Source organism: Bos indicus x Bos taurus, chromosome 5 (genome assembly GCF_003369695.1).
Source record: "Bos indicus x Bos taurus breed Angus x Brahman F1 hybrid chromosome 5, Bos_hybrid_MaternalHap_v2.0, whole genome shotgun sequence".
In the NCBI taxonomy this organism is placed as follows: domain Eukaryota; kingdom Metazoa; phylum Chordata; class Mammalia; order Artiodactyla; family Bovidae; genus Bos; species Bos indicus x Bos taurus.
In genome coordinates, this window is record NC_040080.1 from 44,220,012 (window position 1) to 44,237,100 (window position 17,089).

The 17,089-nt window shown below is 54.2% G+C and overlaps 1 protein-coding gene across 1 annotated transcript; it reads left to right on the forward strand.

The window, feature by feature from the left end:
- The first annotated feature begins 801 nt into the window (after positions 1-801).
- Positions 802-16,449, forward strand: MFNG (MFNG O-fucosylpeptide 3-beta-N-acetylglucosaminyltransferase). The gene is made up of 8 exons (XM_027541714.1): positions 802-1,291; positions 5,820-5,868; positions 6,229-6,331; positions 6,776-6,929; positions 9,893-9,978; positions 11,872-12,037; positions 13,733-13,818; positions 15,481-16,449. Exons 1-8 carry the CDS (start codon positions 1,037-1,039, stop codon positions 15,542-15,544), a joined length of 963 nt encoding a protein of 320 aa, XP_027397515.1. The 5' UTR covers positions 802-1,036; the 3' UTR covers positions 15,545-16,449.
- Positions 16,450-17,089: the final 640 nt, after the last annotated feature.

Here is a 17,089-nt window from a genome sequence, read left to right on the forward strand (position 1 = left end):
ACCGAAGAAACTGGGCTAACCATTGTAGGGGCCCCAGAGGCTGGGAGACTTCCTGGAGGAGGGCCACTTGAGCCTAAGCCTTAAATGGATAAAGACCTACTGTACAGCACAGGGAACTCTGTTATGTGGCAGCCCAGGTGGGAGGGGAGTTTGGGGGAGAATGGGTACACATGTATATGTATGGCTGAGTCCCTTTGCTGTCCACCTGAATCTATAAGATCTTGTTAATGGGCTATGTGCTTAGTTGCTCAGCCGTGTCCGACTCTTTGTGATCCCATGGACTGTATCCTGCCAGGCTTCTCTGTCCATGGGATTTTCCAGGCAAGGATACTGGAGTGGGTTGTCATTTCCTCCTCCAGGAGATTTTCCTGACCCAGGAATCAAACCTGCATCTCCTGTGTCTCCTGCATTGCAGGCGGATTCTTTACCCACTGAGCCATTGGGGAAGCCCTTAAAAGGCAAATAAAATTCAGCCTGGTAGAGGAAACGTGGGTGAGGATGGCCAGGGCTAGAGGAGGGAGGGGTGCACCCAGGAGGAGGAACTGTGTGAAGCCAAACCTGGGAGGCTGGCCACCGAAGATACTGGGTGTTGAATGAGCTAGGCCCACGGTCTCCGGGGAGTGCGAAGGCTGGAGGGCCCCTCCCTTCCATCTGGCACGGAGGGGTAGTTGTTGCCCCCACCCTCACCGCAGCAGCTGGCAGAGCCGGGGCTGTGCCTTCTGCGGGTGCCTTTTCCAGCCACCTCTGGGCTCCCCAGGGCCGGCCCCGCCCCTGGGCTGCGCTGGAAGCAGGGGCGGGGCCAGGCGCCCCAGAGCCGCTGGCGGGAGGGCTGGGGAGCAAGCAGGTGGAGGGCTGGCGGCGGCGGGGCTACGGTGGCTCGGCCTGCGGGTCCGGAGCTCCGACTCCCACCTCTCCCCTCCCGGCCCGCCCGCCATGCCTGCCAGCCCTTTGCCTTTGCCGGGGCTCCCGCCTGACCAGCCTCCCCTCCCCGTCTGGTTGGGATTTGGGAGCTGAGCCGTCTGGGGCCCTAGGGCCAATGCAGTGCCGGCTCCTCCGGGGCCTGGCCGGAGTCCTTCTCACCCTTCTGTGCATGGGGCTCCTCTCCCTACGGTACCGCTCAAGCCCGTCCCCGCAGCGTGTGCCCGACACCCCCGAGCTGAGCCCGCCAAGCCCTCGGCCCTCCGAGCTGCAGCTCCACGATGTCTTCATCGCAGTCAAGACGACCCAGGCCTTCCACCACTCCCGCCTGGAGCTGCTGCTCAACACGTGGGTCTCCAGGACCAGGGAACAGGTGACAAGCGGGCGATTGCGGGTCCCAGGAGTGGCCCCTGGTCTGAGGGTCACAGAGGCCTTTCTACCGCTGACCTGGGGGTTCTCTGGCGGCCCCACAGGAGAAGCTGCTCTCCCACCTGCCCTGCCTGGACTGTGTTCCCGCTCCTCCTCTCTCCCAGGATGGGGTCCCCTGTGGCTGTGAGTCCCTCACTAGCCCAGGAGCCGGGCACTCCTGACGCCCACTGCTTGGTCTTTTGGGGGCCAGGCTACCCTGGGCTCCTACGTCCCTTCTAGGGGTCCCTTCATTCCCTGGTTGTTCTGGAGCAGGCTTCGTGCCTGCCCACCCTGGCCTTGGGGGCAATGGTGGGTGTTTGGCAGCTGGACAGAGGCCTCTGGGAGGTCCTGACTTTTGACAAGAGCCCTGGCCAGGCTGCCCCCAGGCCAGGCTCTGAGTGCTGTCCTTTGCCCTGGCTGAGGGTTCAGCACAAGGGCTGAGCCCCTGAGGATGGGACGGTCTGGGTGGGGCCTGTTTGGGGAGAGGGGTGAGGGGCATCCTTTCAGAATTCCTGACAGCCCCTGCCGTCATCCTCTGCTGCCAAGGGTGTGCCCCGAGGCAGTGGCATCTCACCTCCTGTGCTCCATTTCCTGTGGGGCAGTTTCTGAGGGATAGATGAAGTGGGTGTGTGCTGTGGTGAAAGCAGTGATGAGCGAGAGGCCTGCCTGGCATGTATGGTGGGGATGTGTATGTATGTTCACATGCGTGTATGCTCACACGCATGGAGCCAGTGCCATGACAAGAGGTGTGTGTGTGACGGGGTATGGCTTTCTGGGGAGGCAGCTCTGAGTCCCCTCTGGCTCTTCCAGCCCCATACCCAGTGCCCTCCTCAGGCAAAGTCAGTGATTTGGGGGTGTTGGGAGTCATCTCTAGGCGGGTAGAGGGGCAGATTCGCTTGTGTATGCGCGCATGCGCGCGCGTGCACACACACACACACACACACACTGTCCCTACTTTGGCGGCTGGCTCAGTGGGAGGAAGTGACGAGCCTTTGGTGGGGGGGTTGGTGATTGGAGGCTCCTGGAGACCAAGGAGGGGGGAGGTGGTGCCTGGAAGAGGCCAGGGCCCACTGGGGAGGGGGCACCTTTACCCTGATTTCCTGGTCCTGATATCCTGCCACCCTGGATTAACCCTTTCCTTGCTGGAACCCCCAACACCCCCCCCGCCGGACTCTTCCCTGGGACGCTGCGCATCTTCTCATCTTGGGGGAGAGTCTAGTTCCGCTTGCGGAAGCCACCAAGCCTGGCCCTCCCTGCAGACCTTCCTGTTTATGGTGCTGTCTGTGTGTACCCGGGAGCATGGCCTCACGTGGTCGGAGGCCCTTTCCTGTTTCGTCTTGATCGCTACGATGGTGCCTGTGCTCTGGATGAAGATACTGAGGCCAGAGAGGAGGAAGAGCTTGCCAGCATCACCCCAAAGGCCCAAAGGGCAGAGCTCAGTGGGCCCACCTCTAGGCTGGGGTCCCTCCTTCTCTGCTGAGACTGGGGACCACAGGGCTGCCTGGTCACTTGGGCTTTTAGCCTGAGTGTTTGGGCCTGGCAGGACTAGGCAGGCAGAGGAGAGGCATGCAGACACCCTCTCTGTGCTCTGAGGTCAATCCCAGATGCTAACCAGGCAGCCAGAGGGAGTACCTGCCAACTGCTCGGCATCTAAGGGACAGCATATCGGTGCATTACTCTACTGAACCCTCACAATAACACGAGTGGTAGGTATTGATATTCCCATTTTTCAGAGGGGGAAACTTAAAAATTCCCATTTGTAAGCAGAGGTAGGAGATGTATTCACTCAGCTGGACATTCCCACTTCCTCCTCCCCTGTCCCTAGCACAAGGGGCAGACTCTAGAAATCTTGTCCTTTAAGGCAGATCTGAAAAAAAAAGGCAAGACACTCAAACTGAGGAAGAAGAGAAGAGACAGGGAAACCCACTCTCATCACTACATCTGGGCCCCCTTCATTTCCACCCTTTGGCTCATCTCTCCCTGTGACCTCGGCCAAGGCCGTCCCCTTTTCAACCCTCGGTTTCCCCAGCCGCACAGGGCAGGAAGGTATTAGAGCCTCTCTCAGCTCTGCCATCAGGAGCAGGCCTGAGCTGGTTAACTCCAGGGCTGGGCACCAGCTCCAGCTGGTTAAGGGCAGCCGGGTGGCAGGTGGGCCTTTGTGGCAGCGGGCTGGGGCTCATGTGTGGCCTTTGTCCCAGGCACAGGGGGCGGGCTTGGGGGAAGCATGTTTTGAGATGCAGAGGAGCCTTTCTCTTCCTCACATTCCTCGAGGGCAGGGGTGGGGGGAGTAACGAGAGCCCCACATCTCCCCTTCTCTGCAGCAGATGGCCCCCGGCACCCCCTCCCCTGACCCCAGCGGGCTGTCTGTCCTTTTGTTTTCCTGCAAGGTTTTAACCATTGTCAGGATCCCTCCTTGAAACAATCAAATGCAACCCTCTGCTCAGAGAAAACTCTGCCCACTGTTCTGTGCCAACCTCAGAATTCCCGGGGACTGAAACACCAGCCTCATGAGTCCTGCTTAGCCCCCAGACCGTGCTGCGGGGACCCCTCCTTCCCCCTCTCCTCACTAATTCATTCCCAGGCATTCCCTGGCCCATTTGGCCCACACTCCAGACTGGAGAGAGTTCCACTCTCTGGTGACTGTTTGGTGGCACAAGTTTGCCGGAGAGCAGGGCAAGAAAAGTCTGACTTACTTTACAGGCTCCCCCGGGGGCTGTGTTGAAAACAGCCTGGAGAGGAGCAGGACGGAGCAGAGAGAACAGGGAAAAGGTGACTGCAGCAAAGCAGGCAGGAGGTGACAAGGAGGGGATGGACCGTGGGCTGACCGTGGAGGCTGTACCCCAGGGAGAGGGTGTACCCCAAGCAATTTGAAAGTTCAGTCAGTTCAGTTCAGTCACTCAGTTGTGTCTGACTATTTGCGACCCCATGGACTGCAGCATGCTAGGCCTCCCTGTCCATCACCAACTCCCAGAGTTTACTCAAGCTCATATCCATTGAGTCGGTGATGCCATACAACCATCTCATCCTCTGTCTTCCCCTTCTCTTCCTGCCTTCAATCTTTCCCACCATCAGGGTCTTTTCCAATGAGTCAGTTCTTTGCATCAGGTGACCAAAGTACTGGAGTTTCAGCTTCAGTCTTTCCAATGAATATTCAGGACTGATTTCCTTTAGGATAGACTGGTTGGATCTCCTTGATGTTCAAGGGAATCTCAAGTCTTCTCCAACACCATGGTTCAAAAGCATCAATTCTTCGGTACTTGGCTTTCCTTATGGCCCAACTCTCACATCCATACATGACTACTGGAAAAAGCATAGCTTTGACTAGATAGACCTTTGTTGGCAAAGTAATGTCTCTGCTTTTTAATATGCTGTCTAGGTTGGTCATAACTTTTCTTCCAAGGAGCAAGCGTCTTTTAATTTCATGGCTGCAGTCACCATCTGCAGTGATTTTGGAGCCCCCAAAAATAAAGTCTGACACTGTTTCCACTGTTTCCCCATCTATTTGCCATGAAGTGATGGGACCAGACGCCATGATCTTTGTTTTCTGAATGTTGAGTTTTAAGCCAACTTTTTCAATCTCCTCTTTCACTTTCATCAAGAGGCTCTTTAGTTCTTTAGTTTGAAAGTTGGGTGGATAAAATTTGCTGACAGACTGGATGTGGGTGTGAGAGAAAGAGAGGAGGCATGGTCACCCCCAAATGTTGGGTCCCAGTAAGATAGGGTAGAGGGAGAGAAGCCCAGGTCTGGGGGTGCTCAGGTGCTCAGTGTCCTCAGGCTGGGTCTGAGTACCTGCTGGGTGGGGCTCCTGGGGGGAAGTCTGGCTGCGCTGGGAGCTGAGAGTGGGGAGAGGTCCTTACCTCTTGCCAACCACACAGCTTTGCTTCATCACCTAGCCTTCATTTTGCCATCTGCAAATCACAACGCCTGTCTGGAGGGTCAGTGAAGTCATGAGGGATCAGACATGTGAAAGCTGTGGGTGGGGTGCCTCTTCAGTCTGGGAGGTGTGTGAGGGCCCTAACACTTGCACAGGGAGTTTGGGTGACTATGAAAGTTGTGACTATCTCCCCAAGTGGTTCGGTGTCCCAGCATGTGCATCTATCTACTGACACACACGTGTATTCGTGACTGTGGAGTGGCCAAGTGGAACTGTGATGTGTGTATGGTTGAAGAAAGTGTGATTCTACCAAGGGTGTGCGACTCTGGTCTGGTGGGTGTTGGTCTGTAAGGGGGCTGAATGTGAGACTGATGGGCTGATGTACAACTCGAAGCTGTGTGTCTACAAAAGCTGGGTTGTGTGTGTTGTATGGGGGAGGGGGTTGGGTAGCTGAGAAAGTCCTCTTGTCCTAAAGGAGTGTGTGACTGTGACAGGAGTGTATTTCCATCACTGAAAGAGGACAGAGGTCTGCTGTGTGTGTATCCACCTGAACTTGGCTGTGGGCTGACCCGGGACTGTCCTTGGCTGACCCCTACCCTGCCTCTTTTCTCATTCCTAGACGTTCATCTTCACTGACAGCCCGGATGAAGGCCTCCAGGAGAGACTGGGTAACTCGGGGTGGGATGGGGACCCCTCAGTTGTTGTCAGGGAAAGCTGGGGTGGCTGCCTGGGGGTCTCCAGGAAACACGACTGTCTACCCTTGGTGCACAGGGATTCCCCCTTTGCCCAGGAGGGGAGCAGGAGTCTCCCCTGGAGACGGTAAGGCCGTGAACACCTGGGTCCCAGCTCAGCGTGCTGTCCATTAGTTTCAGGATTCTGGGCAGGCCAGCCCTCCCTGACTTGTTTCCCCGGTGTAAAATGGGAGTGGGTGGACTGCTCCAGGCTCTCTGAGGCCCTGCCTTGCTCTGCTTCTCACACTGTGCAGGGCTGTGGGGAAGAGCTGGGCTGACTTGTCCTTACTTCTCCAGGGTCCCACCTTGTGGTCACCAACTGCTCTGCGGAGCACAGCCACCCTGCCCTGTCCTGCAAGATGGCTGCTGAATTTGATGCCTTCTTGGCCAGTGGGCTGAGGTGAGTCTACCTTGGTCTTCACCTTGGTCTTAGGGGGCAGGCGTGACCTTTGCCTCAGGCTACTCAAGACATCCCATGTCTAAATGGGATGTCTTGTCAAAAAAGTAAAGTTCTGGATCCTGTGAATTGAATCACATGTAGGGCCTTCTGGGATCTGTCTCTGGTCAGACCATCTGCGTTCAAATCCTGCCATTCTGGCTGTGTGACCTAGGGCAAGTGCCTTAACCTGCCTGAGTCTTGGTTCCCACCTGAGGAATGGGCACAACTTCCTCATGAGCTTACAGGAGATGCTGCTGGCACAAGGCTAGGCCTTAAGTGTTAAGCCCACTCCAGCCCATATCTGTTTGTTGACTGATTGTGAGGGTGCAGGGAGGGGGAGTCTGGTTGACAGGCAGCTCTTGGGAACCCCGTTCAAGTTCAAGGTCCCCCATTCCATCCCCATAGATGGTTCTGCCATGTGGACGATGACAACTATCTGAACCCGAGGGCGCTGCTGAAGTTGCTGAAAACCTTCCCCCAGACCCGCGACGTCTATGTAGGCCGGCCTAGCCTGAATCGGCCAATTCACGCTTCGGAGCCGCAACCTCACAACCGCACAGTGGGTCCCTCGCTGCCTCCTTTGTGAACTGGCCGCTGGGTGGCGGGGCAGGGCCCTTCGGGGGCGGAGTCGGGGCGGGGCCCTGAAGGGGCGGGGTCCTGCAGGGGGCGGGTGGATTTTCTGGGTTTCAGAATTGCCTGCATCACTGTGTACCTCTGGGCTGGTGGCTTCTCCTCTGATACGGTCTCCTTCTTTATGAGACCGAGAGAGGAGAGAGAGAGGAGATTGACATAATGCAAGGAAAGCAAAGACTGGCACCGAGTAGGGCCTCAATTACTGAGGAGCAGTGGCTTGTCCTTGTCATACCGTGAGCATGGTGGGGTGAGCTGAGGTCTCCAGGCTCCACAATCAGGCTTCTAGCCACCTGGTATCACCATGTAGTTGGACGGATTGTTAAAATGCTGAATCTGTTGGGCCAGGTGGCAAATTGCGGCTGCCGGGAGCCCCTGAACTCTCCCTTCCCCTAGACAGCTTTCCTCTCTTCAGATTTCACTAATCACCCACAGAGGTATTGGCACCTGGCACAAGAGGGTCCCCAGCACCCGCTTCAGCTCCAGACCTGAATGGACAGATTTAGGTTGCCAGATTTAGGAAGCAAATAAACAAAACCCCAGGGTATTCATTAAATTTGACTTTTGGAGAAATAAGAATTTTTTAGTATACGTATATCGCATGTTTTTCCCCCTGTCCCCAGAACCCACCTGGATTCCGGTGTTGGGGTGACCCAGGCCCCTAGGGCACCCTTGGCCCCCATGAGCAGGAAAGCCATGGGTCCCCCTCTCTAGAGGCAATGTCTGGAGCGGGAGCTGTGCCCACTATGGGGCTTTCTCCCTCTCAGGGTCACCATCTGCTTCTCGAGGGAAACCAAGAGCAGGAAACACAAAACCTTAATTATCTGCAGCTCATCAGCCTCTGAGCCCTAATTAAATCCTTCTGGGCCCTGAGGGGTGGTGTGCATGAGCAAGCAGATGCCAGATGAGCCGAGGGGTCCCCCAGGTTCCCATACCACCTCTCCCTGACCTAAAGATTTGAGAGCTTGGCTCTGAAACCTAACTCCCAGAGCTCATTCCCTAGCCCCGCTCCCTCCTGGCTTTGTGACATTGACTGAAGTCATCTTGCCTCTCTGTGCCTCAGTTTCCTCATCTGTAGAATCAGTGAAAACAGTCACTACCTCATAGAGCAGTTGTGAGCAAAAGAATTAAATGAGGTCACCTATTCAAGGGCCAGGATCTCCTGGAGAAGGAAATGGCAACCCACTCCCATATTCTTGCCTGGAGAGTCCCATGGTCAGAGGAGCTTGGTGGGCTACAGTCCATGCGGTTGCAAAGAGTCAGACATGACTGAGCGACTAAGCACACAAATATTCAAGGGCTTGGAATGCGATCTGGCACATGGTAGATACTAGTGAGTGTTTTCCACCAGTACCCGATTCAGCTCCATGGGATTCTGAAGAGTCAGACATGACTTGGCGGCTGAGCACGAGCACCTGACTCAGCCCAGCCTCACCTCTGAGCAGTGTTTTTCCTGTGCTGGGCACAAGACCCTGCTGGACACACCCACTCCTCAAGCCCACAATGTGCACCAATGCCCTCCTTGTCAGACACCCCACCAGCAGGATCCTAGGACTGCTCCAGAGTGTCCTGGCCAGTTCAGAATGTGGGTGTCCCCCCAGGGTAGGATGGCAAAGGGGGAAGGAGGTTTGGCTTGGGGTCAGTCCCAGCTCTGGGACCTTGGCAGGTGACCTCAGTTCTGTGTACCTCAGTCACCTGATCTGTAGCAAAGGGCTTGACATGGTCAGTGCTTGGGGCTAGGCGCTCACATGATCACTGCTGATGTTACTGTGGTTCTCTGGGAGTGGAAGCCCTGCTCTCATTAATTCATTAAACAAGCGTTTATTGGGCACCTCCTGTGTGTTAGGTCCCAAAGAACCCATTCATTCTGCCTAGTTGAAGCCTGACTTCTCTCTAAGAGGGAAGAGTCTCTAGGAGTAAACTCGTAGAGATCTCGGAGGAGGAAGACACTTCTGGGCCCGGAGAACCATCGGATTTCAGAACTGGAGCCAATGTTGTGCTCACAGGTGACATATCTGAGGTCCAGAGAGGGGCAGGGACTCTTTGAAGGTTATACAGCTGTACAGTGGAGGGGGGAGCTCAGTGTCAGACTTTCCAACTTCCCATCCAGCGCTCTTCTCACTGCTGAATCATGGGAGATAACCCAAGCCAATGCAACACACATCAGTGAAGCATCAACTGTGGACCTGGGAGAAGGTAACCTTAGGGCGCTTTGACTAAGAGATGGTACAGTTGAAAAGGTACAGTGTTTCTCAAAAGCCTTGAAGAAATTCCTGGGTGAATTCACAGGTCCTCACAGAGGAGGTAGAAGAGATCTTGGGCCATGGTGATGCTAGGCAAGGGCTGAAAACGGTTTACACTCTAAAAGGGTGGTATTGGTTCGGATGTCAAGGGCTTTACAAGCTGATCGATAAACCCACTAGTGTTTACCATGTGCCGGATCCCATTCCAAGCCCTTGAGTGTTTGCCTGCCCTTCTCTTTTTCCTTCATGGGCATAATTTAAGGTTATAACAAGACTCTGCATGCATGCTAAATTGCTTCAGTCATGTCCAACTCTCTGTGACCCTATGGACTTTAGCCCACCAGTCTCCTCGGTTCATGGGATTTTCCAGGCAAGAATACTGGAGTGGTTTGCCATGTTCTCCTAGGGGATTTTCCCATCCCAGGAATCGAATCTGTGTGTCTTATGTGTCCTGCATGGGCAGGCGGATTCTTTACCACTAGCGCAATCTGAGAAGCCTCATAGCAAGACTCTAGAAAGATGTGAAATATAAAGCTTCTGAGCCAACATGGCTTCTGAGCCATGTTGGTTGTGAGTAAGGGGAGGCCTGGCTGTTGCCCCCACCCCTAGGCTCACCCTACACTTTGGCTTTCCCCATCTTCCCCCACAGAAGCTGGTACAGTTCTGGTTTGCCACCGGGGGAGCTGGCTTCTGCATCAACCGCAAACTGGCTTTGAAGATGGCCCCCTGGGCCAGGTAAGCAGAGACCTTCAGGAAGATGGGGGAGGTAGAGGTGTGCAGAGAGGAGGGATCGGCTGGTGTGTGGGTGGGGTGTTTGTAGCAGAAGGGGCTTGAGAGTGAGCTCAGGAGACACTACCTCTCATTCCCACTGCATCAGAGTTACACAGTTAGTGGTGAGCAAGTCACCTGTTACCTTGCCCTTGGGGGTACACTGCTTAGTACACTCTGCTACACACAGGCAAGATGTGTAGTCTCTAAGAGCCTCAGTGCCCCATCTGTAAAATGGACCTGATAATACAGTGACCAGTGGTTTTTGTAAGGGTTAAATGAGAAAGTGCCTGGGCTGGCACCTGGTAGGAGCCCAGTCAATATTAGGTTCCGTTTTCAGCCCTCTTCTGACCAATCACTGTCACAAGGGAGGTGAAGGCCAAGTGGAGGAACACTCAGAGGAGGGAGTAGGGCCTTCTACATAGGGAGAGGAGGGAAGGCTTCCTGGAAGAGGTGGCATTCGAGCTGGAATGGTCCTAGAAGAGTGGTGCCAGACTGAGGGGGATTGTGAGAGTAGTGGAAGCCCTCGGTACTGGGTAGGAGTACTGGTATTCTAGAGAGGGCATGACAAAGGTCTCTTGAGGTCTGCTGGGTAGTCTGTTACTGTTATTAACAGCCACATCAGTGTCACCACCTTGAATTGAGGGTTGACTCTGAGCCAGGCCTGTACTTTGCTAAGATTATCACAGCCCCCAGGGAGGAAGGGGCGTTGGCCTTATTTCTACTTGGCTGAGAAAACTAAGTTGCTGAGAGGTTAAGTAAGTGATTGGTTCAAGGTCACCCAGGCCCAAGGTCTCTCAGCTGCTGGGTTTGGCTCTAGGGCCTGCGTGATATGCCTCTGCAGCAACCTGCCCTGCCCTGCCCTGCCCTGCCCTGGATAGGGGTGCCCTCAGGAGGTAGTTTGTGTCCTGACTGGAAGCAGGAATGCTGTCCTAAGGTCTGTTGATAGCAGGTGTATACACATGACCAGGGGTCTCCCTGTGACCCGGATACCCCATCTAGGCTTCTGTCCCCCTCTATAGTACATTTGTGTGAATTAGAAAAAAGTACCCGCTCTGGGCAGTGCGGCCCCCGGGCACAGCCTGGGGAAGGTGACAAAGGATGGGATTCTGTACCTGCTCGACCCCTTTCTCAGGCATCTTGTGCAGTGGAGCAAGCTGCCCAGCCTGGTCTCTAGGGCGTTCATGGGGTGCACAGTCAGGTGATGCCCTTGCCAGGAACACTGCTCCTCCCCCGCTTGGCACCTGGCTGACTGCAGATCATCCTGTAAGACTCTGTTTAGAATCTGCTACTGCCATGATTAAATAAAGAGCAAAACAAAAGGCTGCCACCTCCTCTGGGAATCTGCTTTGCCCTCCCTGTGTCCCCAGGCCTCGTGCTTTCCTCTAAGCACTAGTCCTCATTTGCAATGACCTGCTCATGTCTCCCTCCAGCACGGAGGCTGCTGTTGAGGGCAGGAAGCATTTCTTTCCCATCTCTGTGTCCTCAGCTTCTGTGTCATCAGTGGCTGGCACCAGGTAGATGTTCAAACTCAAAAATGAATGAATGAGTGGATGAATGAATGAAAAGAAAGAGAGAAAAGGAAAGGATACATTTATAAAAGGCTTCATCTCACCATTTTGCCACTTAATCCTCACAACAGCTCTGGCTATTATCATGCCCATTTTACAGAAGAGAAAACTGAAGCTCTCCGAGGTTTATAACTTGCATGAGGCTACACAGTATGCAGGGGGCAGATGCTAGAGCTGCACTCTTCTCTTCCAGCTGGCTGTGGTGGAGGGAGGGTTTTCTGGGAGACAGGAAGGGCTCTACGTGTCAAGGGCCTTAGGCCAGTGGCCGCAGCATGGCTCTGTCCTTCAGTGGCTCCCACTTCATGGACACATCTGCCCTCATCCGGCTGCCTGATGACTGCACCGTGGGCTACATCGTTGAGTGCAAGCTGGGTGGTCACCTGCAGTCCTGTCCCCTCTTCCACTCCCACCTGGAGACCCTGCAGCTGCTGGAGGCTGCCCAGCTCCCGGAGCAGGTGAGCCAGCCATGGGGCAGGTGGCAATGGGGGAGGTGCGTGTGTGTGGGGGCTCTCTCCTTTAATGGGGAAACTGAGTCCCAGCGTGGCAAAGGACCCCCTTACGGGCACGCAGTGACTCAGTGCTCTCCACCTCTGACCCATAAGGGTTGGCATTTGTGGTGCTAATGTTCTTTGATCTGGTTCCCAAATGCCAGCTGGAGGGACCTGCACAGATGAGAGAAAGCTCATCTTGAGATTCAAACCAGGCCCCTGAACACTGCATCCATCCTTACCACACCCTGTGAAGGGGCCAGTCCTGCACTTTCAACGGCCTCCTCCTTCATCAGAGCCTACCTGGCCACTACTTACTGCTTTTCCTTCCCACACAGGTGTTACTGGGAAAGACCAGGTCTTCAGTAGGGATGACCCATGTGTAATGTCAGGCTGGGGGAAGGGTGGGTGCCCCTCCCATCACCTGGCAGATAGTGACTCTGCTGAGGTCCAGCTGGCTCTGCCTTGCAGATACTGCCCTCCAACTCATGGGTGTCCAGTCCCATAGGGGGTCCTGGCTGGGAAGGCCCCCAGGGAGGTTCTGTCTCATGGTATGAGTCAGAGCCCTTTTAGCTGCAAAGGACAGAAAGGCAATAGACTAATTAAACAGAAAAGGACACTTATGGGTCCGTGTACCTGAGAAGGTGAGGGTGTGGATGACTTGCTAGATCTGGTGAGATCTGGGTGCTCAGATCCCATCCCCTCTCTCGTGTGTCCTCCCCTATGCTGGCCTCATTCTCAAGCAGGCTCGCTACTTGCGCTGGCAAGATGGCAGCCCCACCCCACCAGTGAGAAGAGAGCTCCTCCTGTCAGACCGCAGGGCTGGTGCTTATTGGTCACATGGCTCACTTGGGTCACATGACCTGTTTCCTACCAGAGCCTAGAGCTAGTGTTGATTGACCAGACCTACAACTGGGGTGCAGGTTGGTCCCATTAGGACCACAGCCAGGAAAGAGGGGCAGATTTTGGACAGGCAAAACCAGGGTGTTCCCTAAAGTTTGGGGTTTGAGCTCCTGCTGTGCCAGACACCACACTGGGGGCCTTATCTTTTTTAACTCTCTGGTTCCTCATAACATTCATAGGGGATGGAGCTTAACAGTATTCCCATTCTACAGATGGAGAAACTGAGGCCCAGAGAGTGGAACTAACTGTGGCTAGTTCAGGACAGAGAGGGACTTGAACCCTGGTGGGTGGCCCCCAAATCCACAGTCTTTAATCACTGTGCTTGACTGCCTTTTGACTGGAGTCGTCATCCGCAGCCTCATTGCTTGTGGAATGAGCTGAGGGATTGCTAAGGCCCTAGAGTAGGTCTCAGGAAACTTCCATCCAGGTGTGCAACTTCCTGGAAAGGCACCTTCCCCTCTTGAGCCTCAGTTTCCCAATCTGTAGATGAGGGGATCATTCCAGCCTCTTTAGTAAATGGGACTGTTGGGGGCACCAATGGGATTATGGGAGAATGGGAGGGGATGGGCCCCCCAGTGAAACACCCATTACTGATGGTGGAATTTCAGGTGCAGAGACAGGCTTTCTGTGCCACTGAAAATGTCTTAGGCACCTTCTCTGTTTCTACCAAAATGCTGCCCCCTTGTGGGGTCCCTGGTGAGAGACTCCTCCCCACTGCCCCGCCCTGCTTCATTGCCTTCTCTACTTCTTTCTGCGCAGGTCACCCTTAGCTACGGCGTCTTTGAGGGGAAACTCAATGTCATTAAGCTCCATGGCCCCTTCTCGCCTGAGGAGGACCCCTCCAGGTGGGTCTGCGGGCTGAAACTGTAGGGTGGGAGGACTGAGGCCTGAGTGCAGGGATAGAAAGACACGGGAACCAGGAGGGAGGGAAGTGAGAGAGGCTAGTAGCTGATAGCATGGAGCTGGGAGTGGATTTCAGTCCCTGCTCTGTCATTGGCTTACTGTGTGACCTTGGGCAGGTGCCTGCCTTGCCTCTCTGTACCTTAGTCGCCCCATTTGTAGCACAAGGAGGCTGGGCATCAAGGATCTGAAGGGGATCTCCCAGGCCTGATCCTCTGGGATTCTTCAGTAACCTCTAGAAGACTGAACTGTGTTCACTGAGCAAAGGAGATGCTCTCATGGAGAAACTCCAGGCACTCATTGGAGAAACTCCACACCTAGGGAAATTAAAAAATTTTTTCTTAGGCTCTTCATTTCTTGGATGATACTTTTCCATGGACAAAGGGTTGGAATGAGGGATAAAATGCCACCTAGACACCTCCAGTTCTCCCTGCAAACACACCCCGGGGAGATTAGGGCTACTCAGCTCAGCCCCCTCCATCCCATGCCCAGCCCCGATTGCTGTGGAGCCGTTTAGAGCCTGGCCTATGACATATTGTGGCAGGAGAGTAAGACCTACTCAAGGAAGTAAAAGAAGCCAGTGTGACTGGAACATGGGAGAAAAGAGGAGAGTGGCATCAGATTGATTTGGGGAGGTGGCATCCCCCCCATCCCCCGGGCCTTCTAGGCTCTGTCCAGACTTTGGACCTACCTGAAGTGCGTAACCCATAAGGGAGCACACACTCTTGCCCCTGAAATCCTGCAGAGCCATCTGTTTGGAGGCAGAGGTCTCACCACTGTCCCAAGGCTGCCGGGCCCAGGACTGTGTTGAACAAGTTGGACGTTGCAAGGAGACAGAATCTGGCTCAATACGAAATTGAAAGAAAACTCAAGTTTCAAAAGGAAAAGAGCTGCTTTCTAATGGAGTGAGCTTCTCATCAGTAGAAGTGTGCAAGCTATGGCTGTATGTCAAGAGATTTAAAACTTGGTGTTAAATTCTCTCAAAGCCTAAAGATTCTAGAATCCACAGGTTCCTGCTTGATGGGGACTCAGGTCACTCAGAGGCTATGGCCTCAGCTCTTCATGGTTTCTCTGGCTTTTGAAGTCTTTACCCATCAGTGGTTCTCAACCAGGGACCATTTTGCACCCCTGCCAAGAGACACTTGGTAGTGTGTGGGGACATTTTTGATTGTTAAGACTCAGCGAGGACTTCCCTGTGGATCCAGTGGCTAAGACTCCGCACTCTCAGTGCAGGGGGCCCAGGTTTGATCCCTGGTCAGGGATCTAGATCTCACATGCTGCTACTAAAGATCCTGCATGTTGCAATGAAGATAGAAGGTCCTGAGTGCCACAGCTGAGACCCAGCACAGCCAAATAAATAAATTAGATAAATAAATATTAAAAAAAAAAAAATTTCAGAGGATACTGCTGGCATCTGGCGAGCGGAGTACAGGGCTGCTGCTAAGCACCCGCAGTGCCCAGGACAGTCCCCACAACAGAATTATATCTGGCTCCTAATACTCACAACGTGCCAAGGTGGAAAAACCTTGCTCCAAACCATCTCTGTGACATGCTCCCCCGGGAACCCTTGGGGGTGACTGTCTTGTCCATTTCTGGTCTCTCCACAGGTTTCACTCCCTCCATTGTCTCCTCTACCCGGATACTCCCTGGTGCCCGCAGCTGGTGGCCTGATGAACCCTGAACCTCTGGGCAAAGAGTGGGCTGAGGCTCTCTGGTTGTCCTTAGCCTCCCAGGCAGCCTTGAGGGCTCGTAGCAGGTCTTGTGTGTGTGTAGGGGGGCAGTCCCTGGCATGACCTCTGAGAGATGAGCAAGCCCAGGATTGGATGATGACTGGTGCTGAATGCATCTCAAGCCCCTGGGAGGCGTGTTGCACAGCCCAGGATTGGGGGCACCAAGTAAGGGCCAGAGAGGCCTCAATGGCTGGGCCTCCATGGGTCCTGGGTGGCTGAACTGAATGAGGATGGAGGGTCCTTAAGCTACTTGGGCTCAGGAATCCTAACCCTTCAGAGAATTACCTTGGCCCCTGAGTGTGCAGAGCCCGCAGCTCTGGTCTCTCAGTTCCTCTCCTGGGATCAAGCACTGGGCCACTTACTCCTGACTTCCTTGGCTGGATCCTCAAGCACTGAGGGGAGCCAAGTGGAAGAAGGTCAGAATCCAGAGTCTGTGGCAGATAATGTTGTTGCTGACCAGTCTCCAGCCCCTGCTCCCCACCTGATGTTGTTTGGAGCATCAGCATGTCCAGACCCAGATGATGAATCAGAATGGGTCCAAGCCCATCATGATGTTCCTGTTGCTCACTTTCCCAGCTTCCCTTGCTATTAGGAGCTACTACATGGCCCAGCTATGGCCAGAGCCAGATCTCTGTCTGTTAGTGAGAAGTAAGCAGAGCCAATAGAGAGGCTTCTGGGGAAGGTTTTGTAGCCCTATACCCCATCTTCCTACTGCAAATGTGGGTGTGATGTCTGGATCTAGGGCAGCCACCTTGCTGCCATGAAGGGAATGCCAAGACAATCATTTCCACAGCTGTCCCTTCCAACATCTGGTTCTGTAAGAAGATTAAACCCTTATTTGTTTAAGCCTTGCTTGGTTCAGTTTTCTGTTACATGCAGTCAAAGTCATTCCTGAGCAGGACGGGAGGATCTTTCATCTGTCTGTCTCAGATGTTGATTTTGGGTCCCCGAGCTAGACAGCCCTGCCCTGCTCTTGCTGGCTGTGTGACCTGGGGGAATCTGCTTGGCCTCTCTGGCTTGTTTGCTCATTTTATAGATGAGAAAAGGAGTACTTACTTCACGAGTTGTAAGTGAAATGATGCAGGATTTGTAAAGGGCACAGCACAGAGTCTGGTATGGAGAAAGGAACGGCCCCGTGAACAGTGATGGCTGGTAGTGTGTGCTGTGTCGTGGTGTGCTAGGATGTATAAGGGTGGGCCCACGCACCCTTCTATGCTTGTCTGTGCCTAACGATGTATGTGAGATGCACAGATGTGTGTGTGCCTCTGTCACACCTCTGTGTGAGTGATATGCATGTGAGTGAATATATGTGTGTCATGAGGTGCTGGTTTACTGAGGACAATACTTGCTTTTTATCTGCCTTCAGGGCCTGGGTTGAGGTGGCTAGAGAATCAGGGAAGGCAGAATGGAGCTGAGGGATTCAGCCTCTGCTATCAGATAAAGGGGCACTTTGACAGCCCAGGTAGGAGCTAGGTAAAGGTAAGTG

What these genes read in the sequence shown, in the direction of transcription:
- MFNG (XM_027541714.1), top strand. Translation starts at nt 1,037, where the DNA reads ATGCAGTGCCGGCTCCTCCGGGGCCTGGCCGGAGTCCTTCTCACCCTT. An exon ending in AGGCCTCCAGGAGAGACTGG is followed by an intron (nt 5,869 to 6,228) that starts GTAACTCGGGGT and finishes TTACTTCTCCAG; the next exon opens with GGTCCCACCTTGTGGTCACC. An exon ending in CGCAACCTCACAACCGCACA is followed by an intron (nt 6,930 to 9,892) that starts GTGGGTCCCTCG and finishes CTTCCCCCACAG; the next exon opens with AAGCTGGTACAGTTCTGGTT.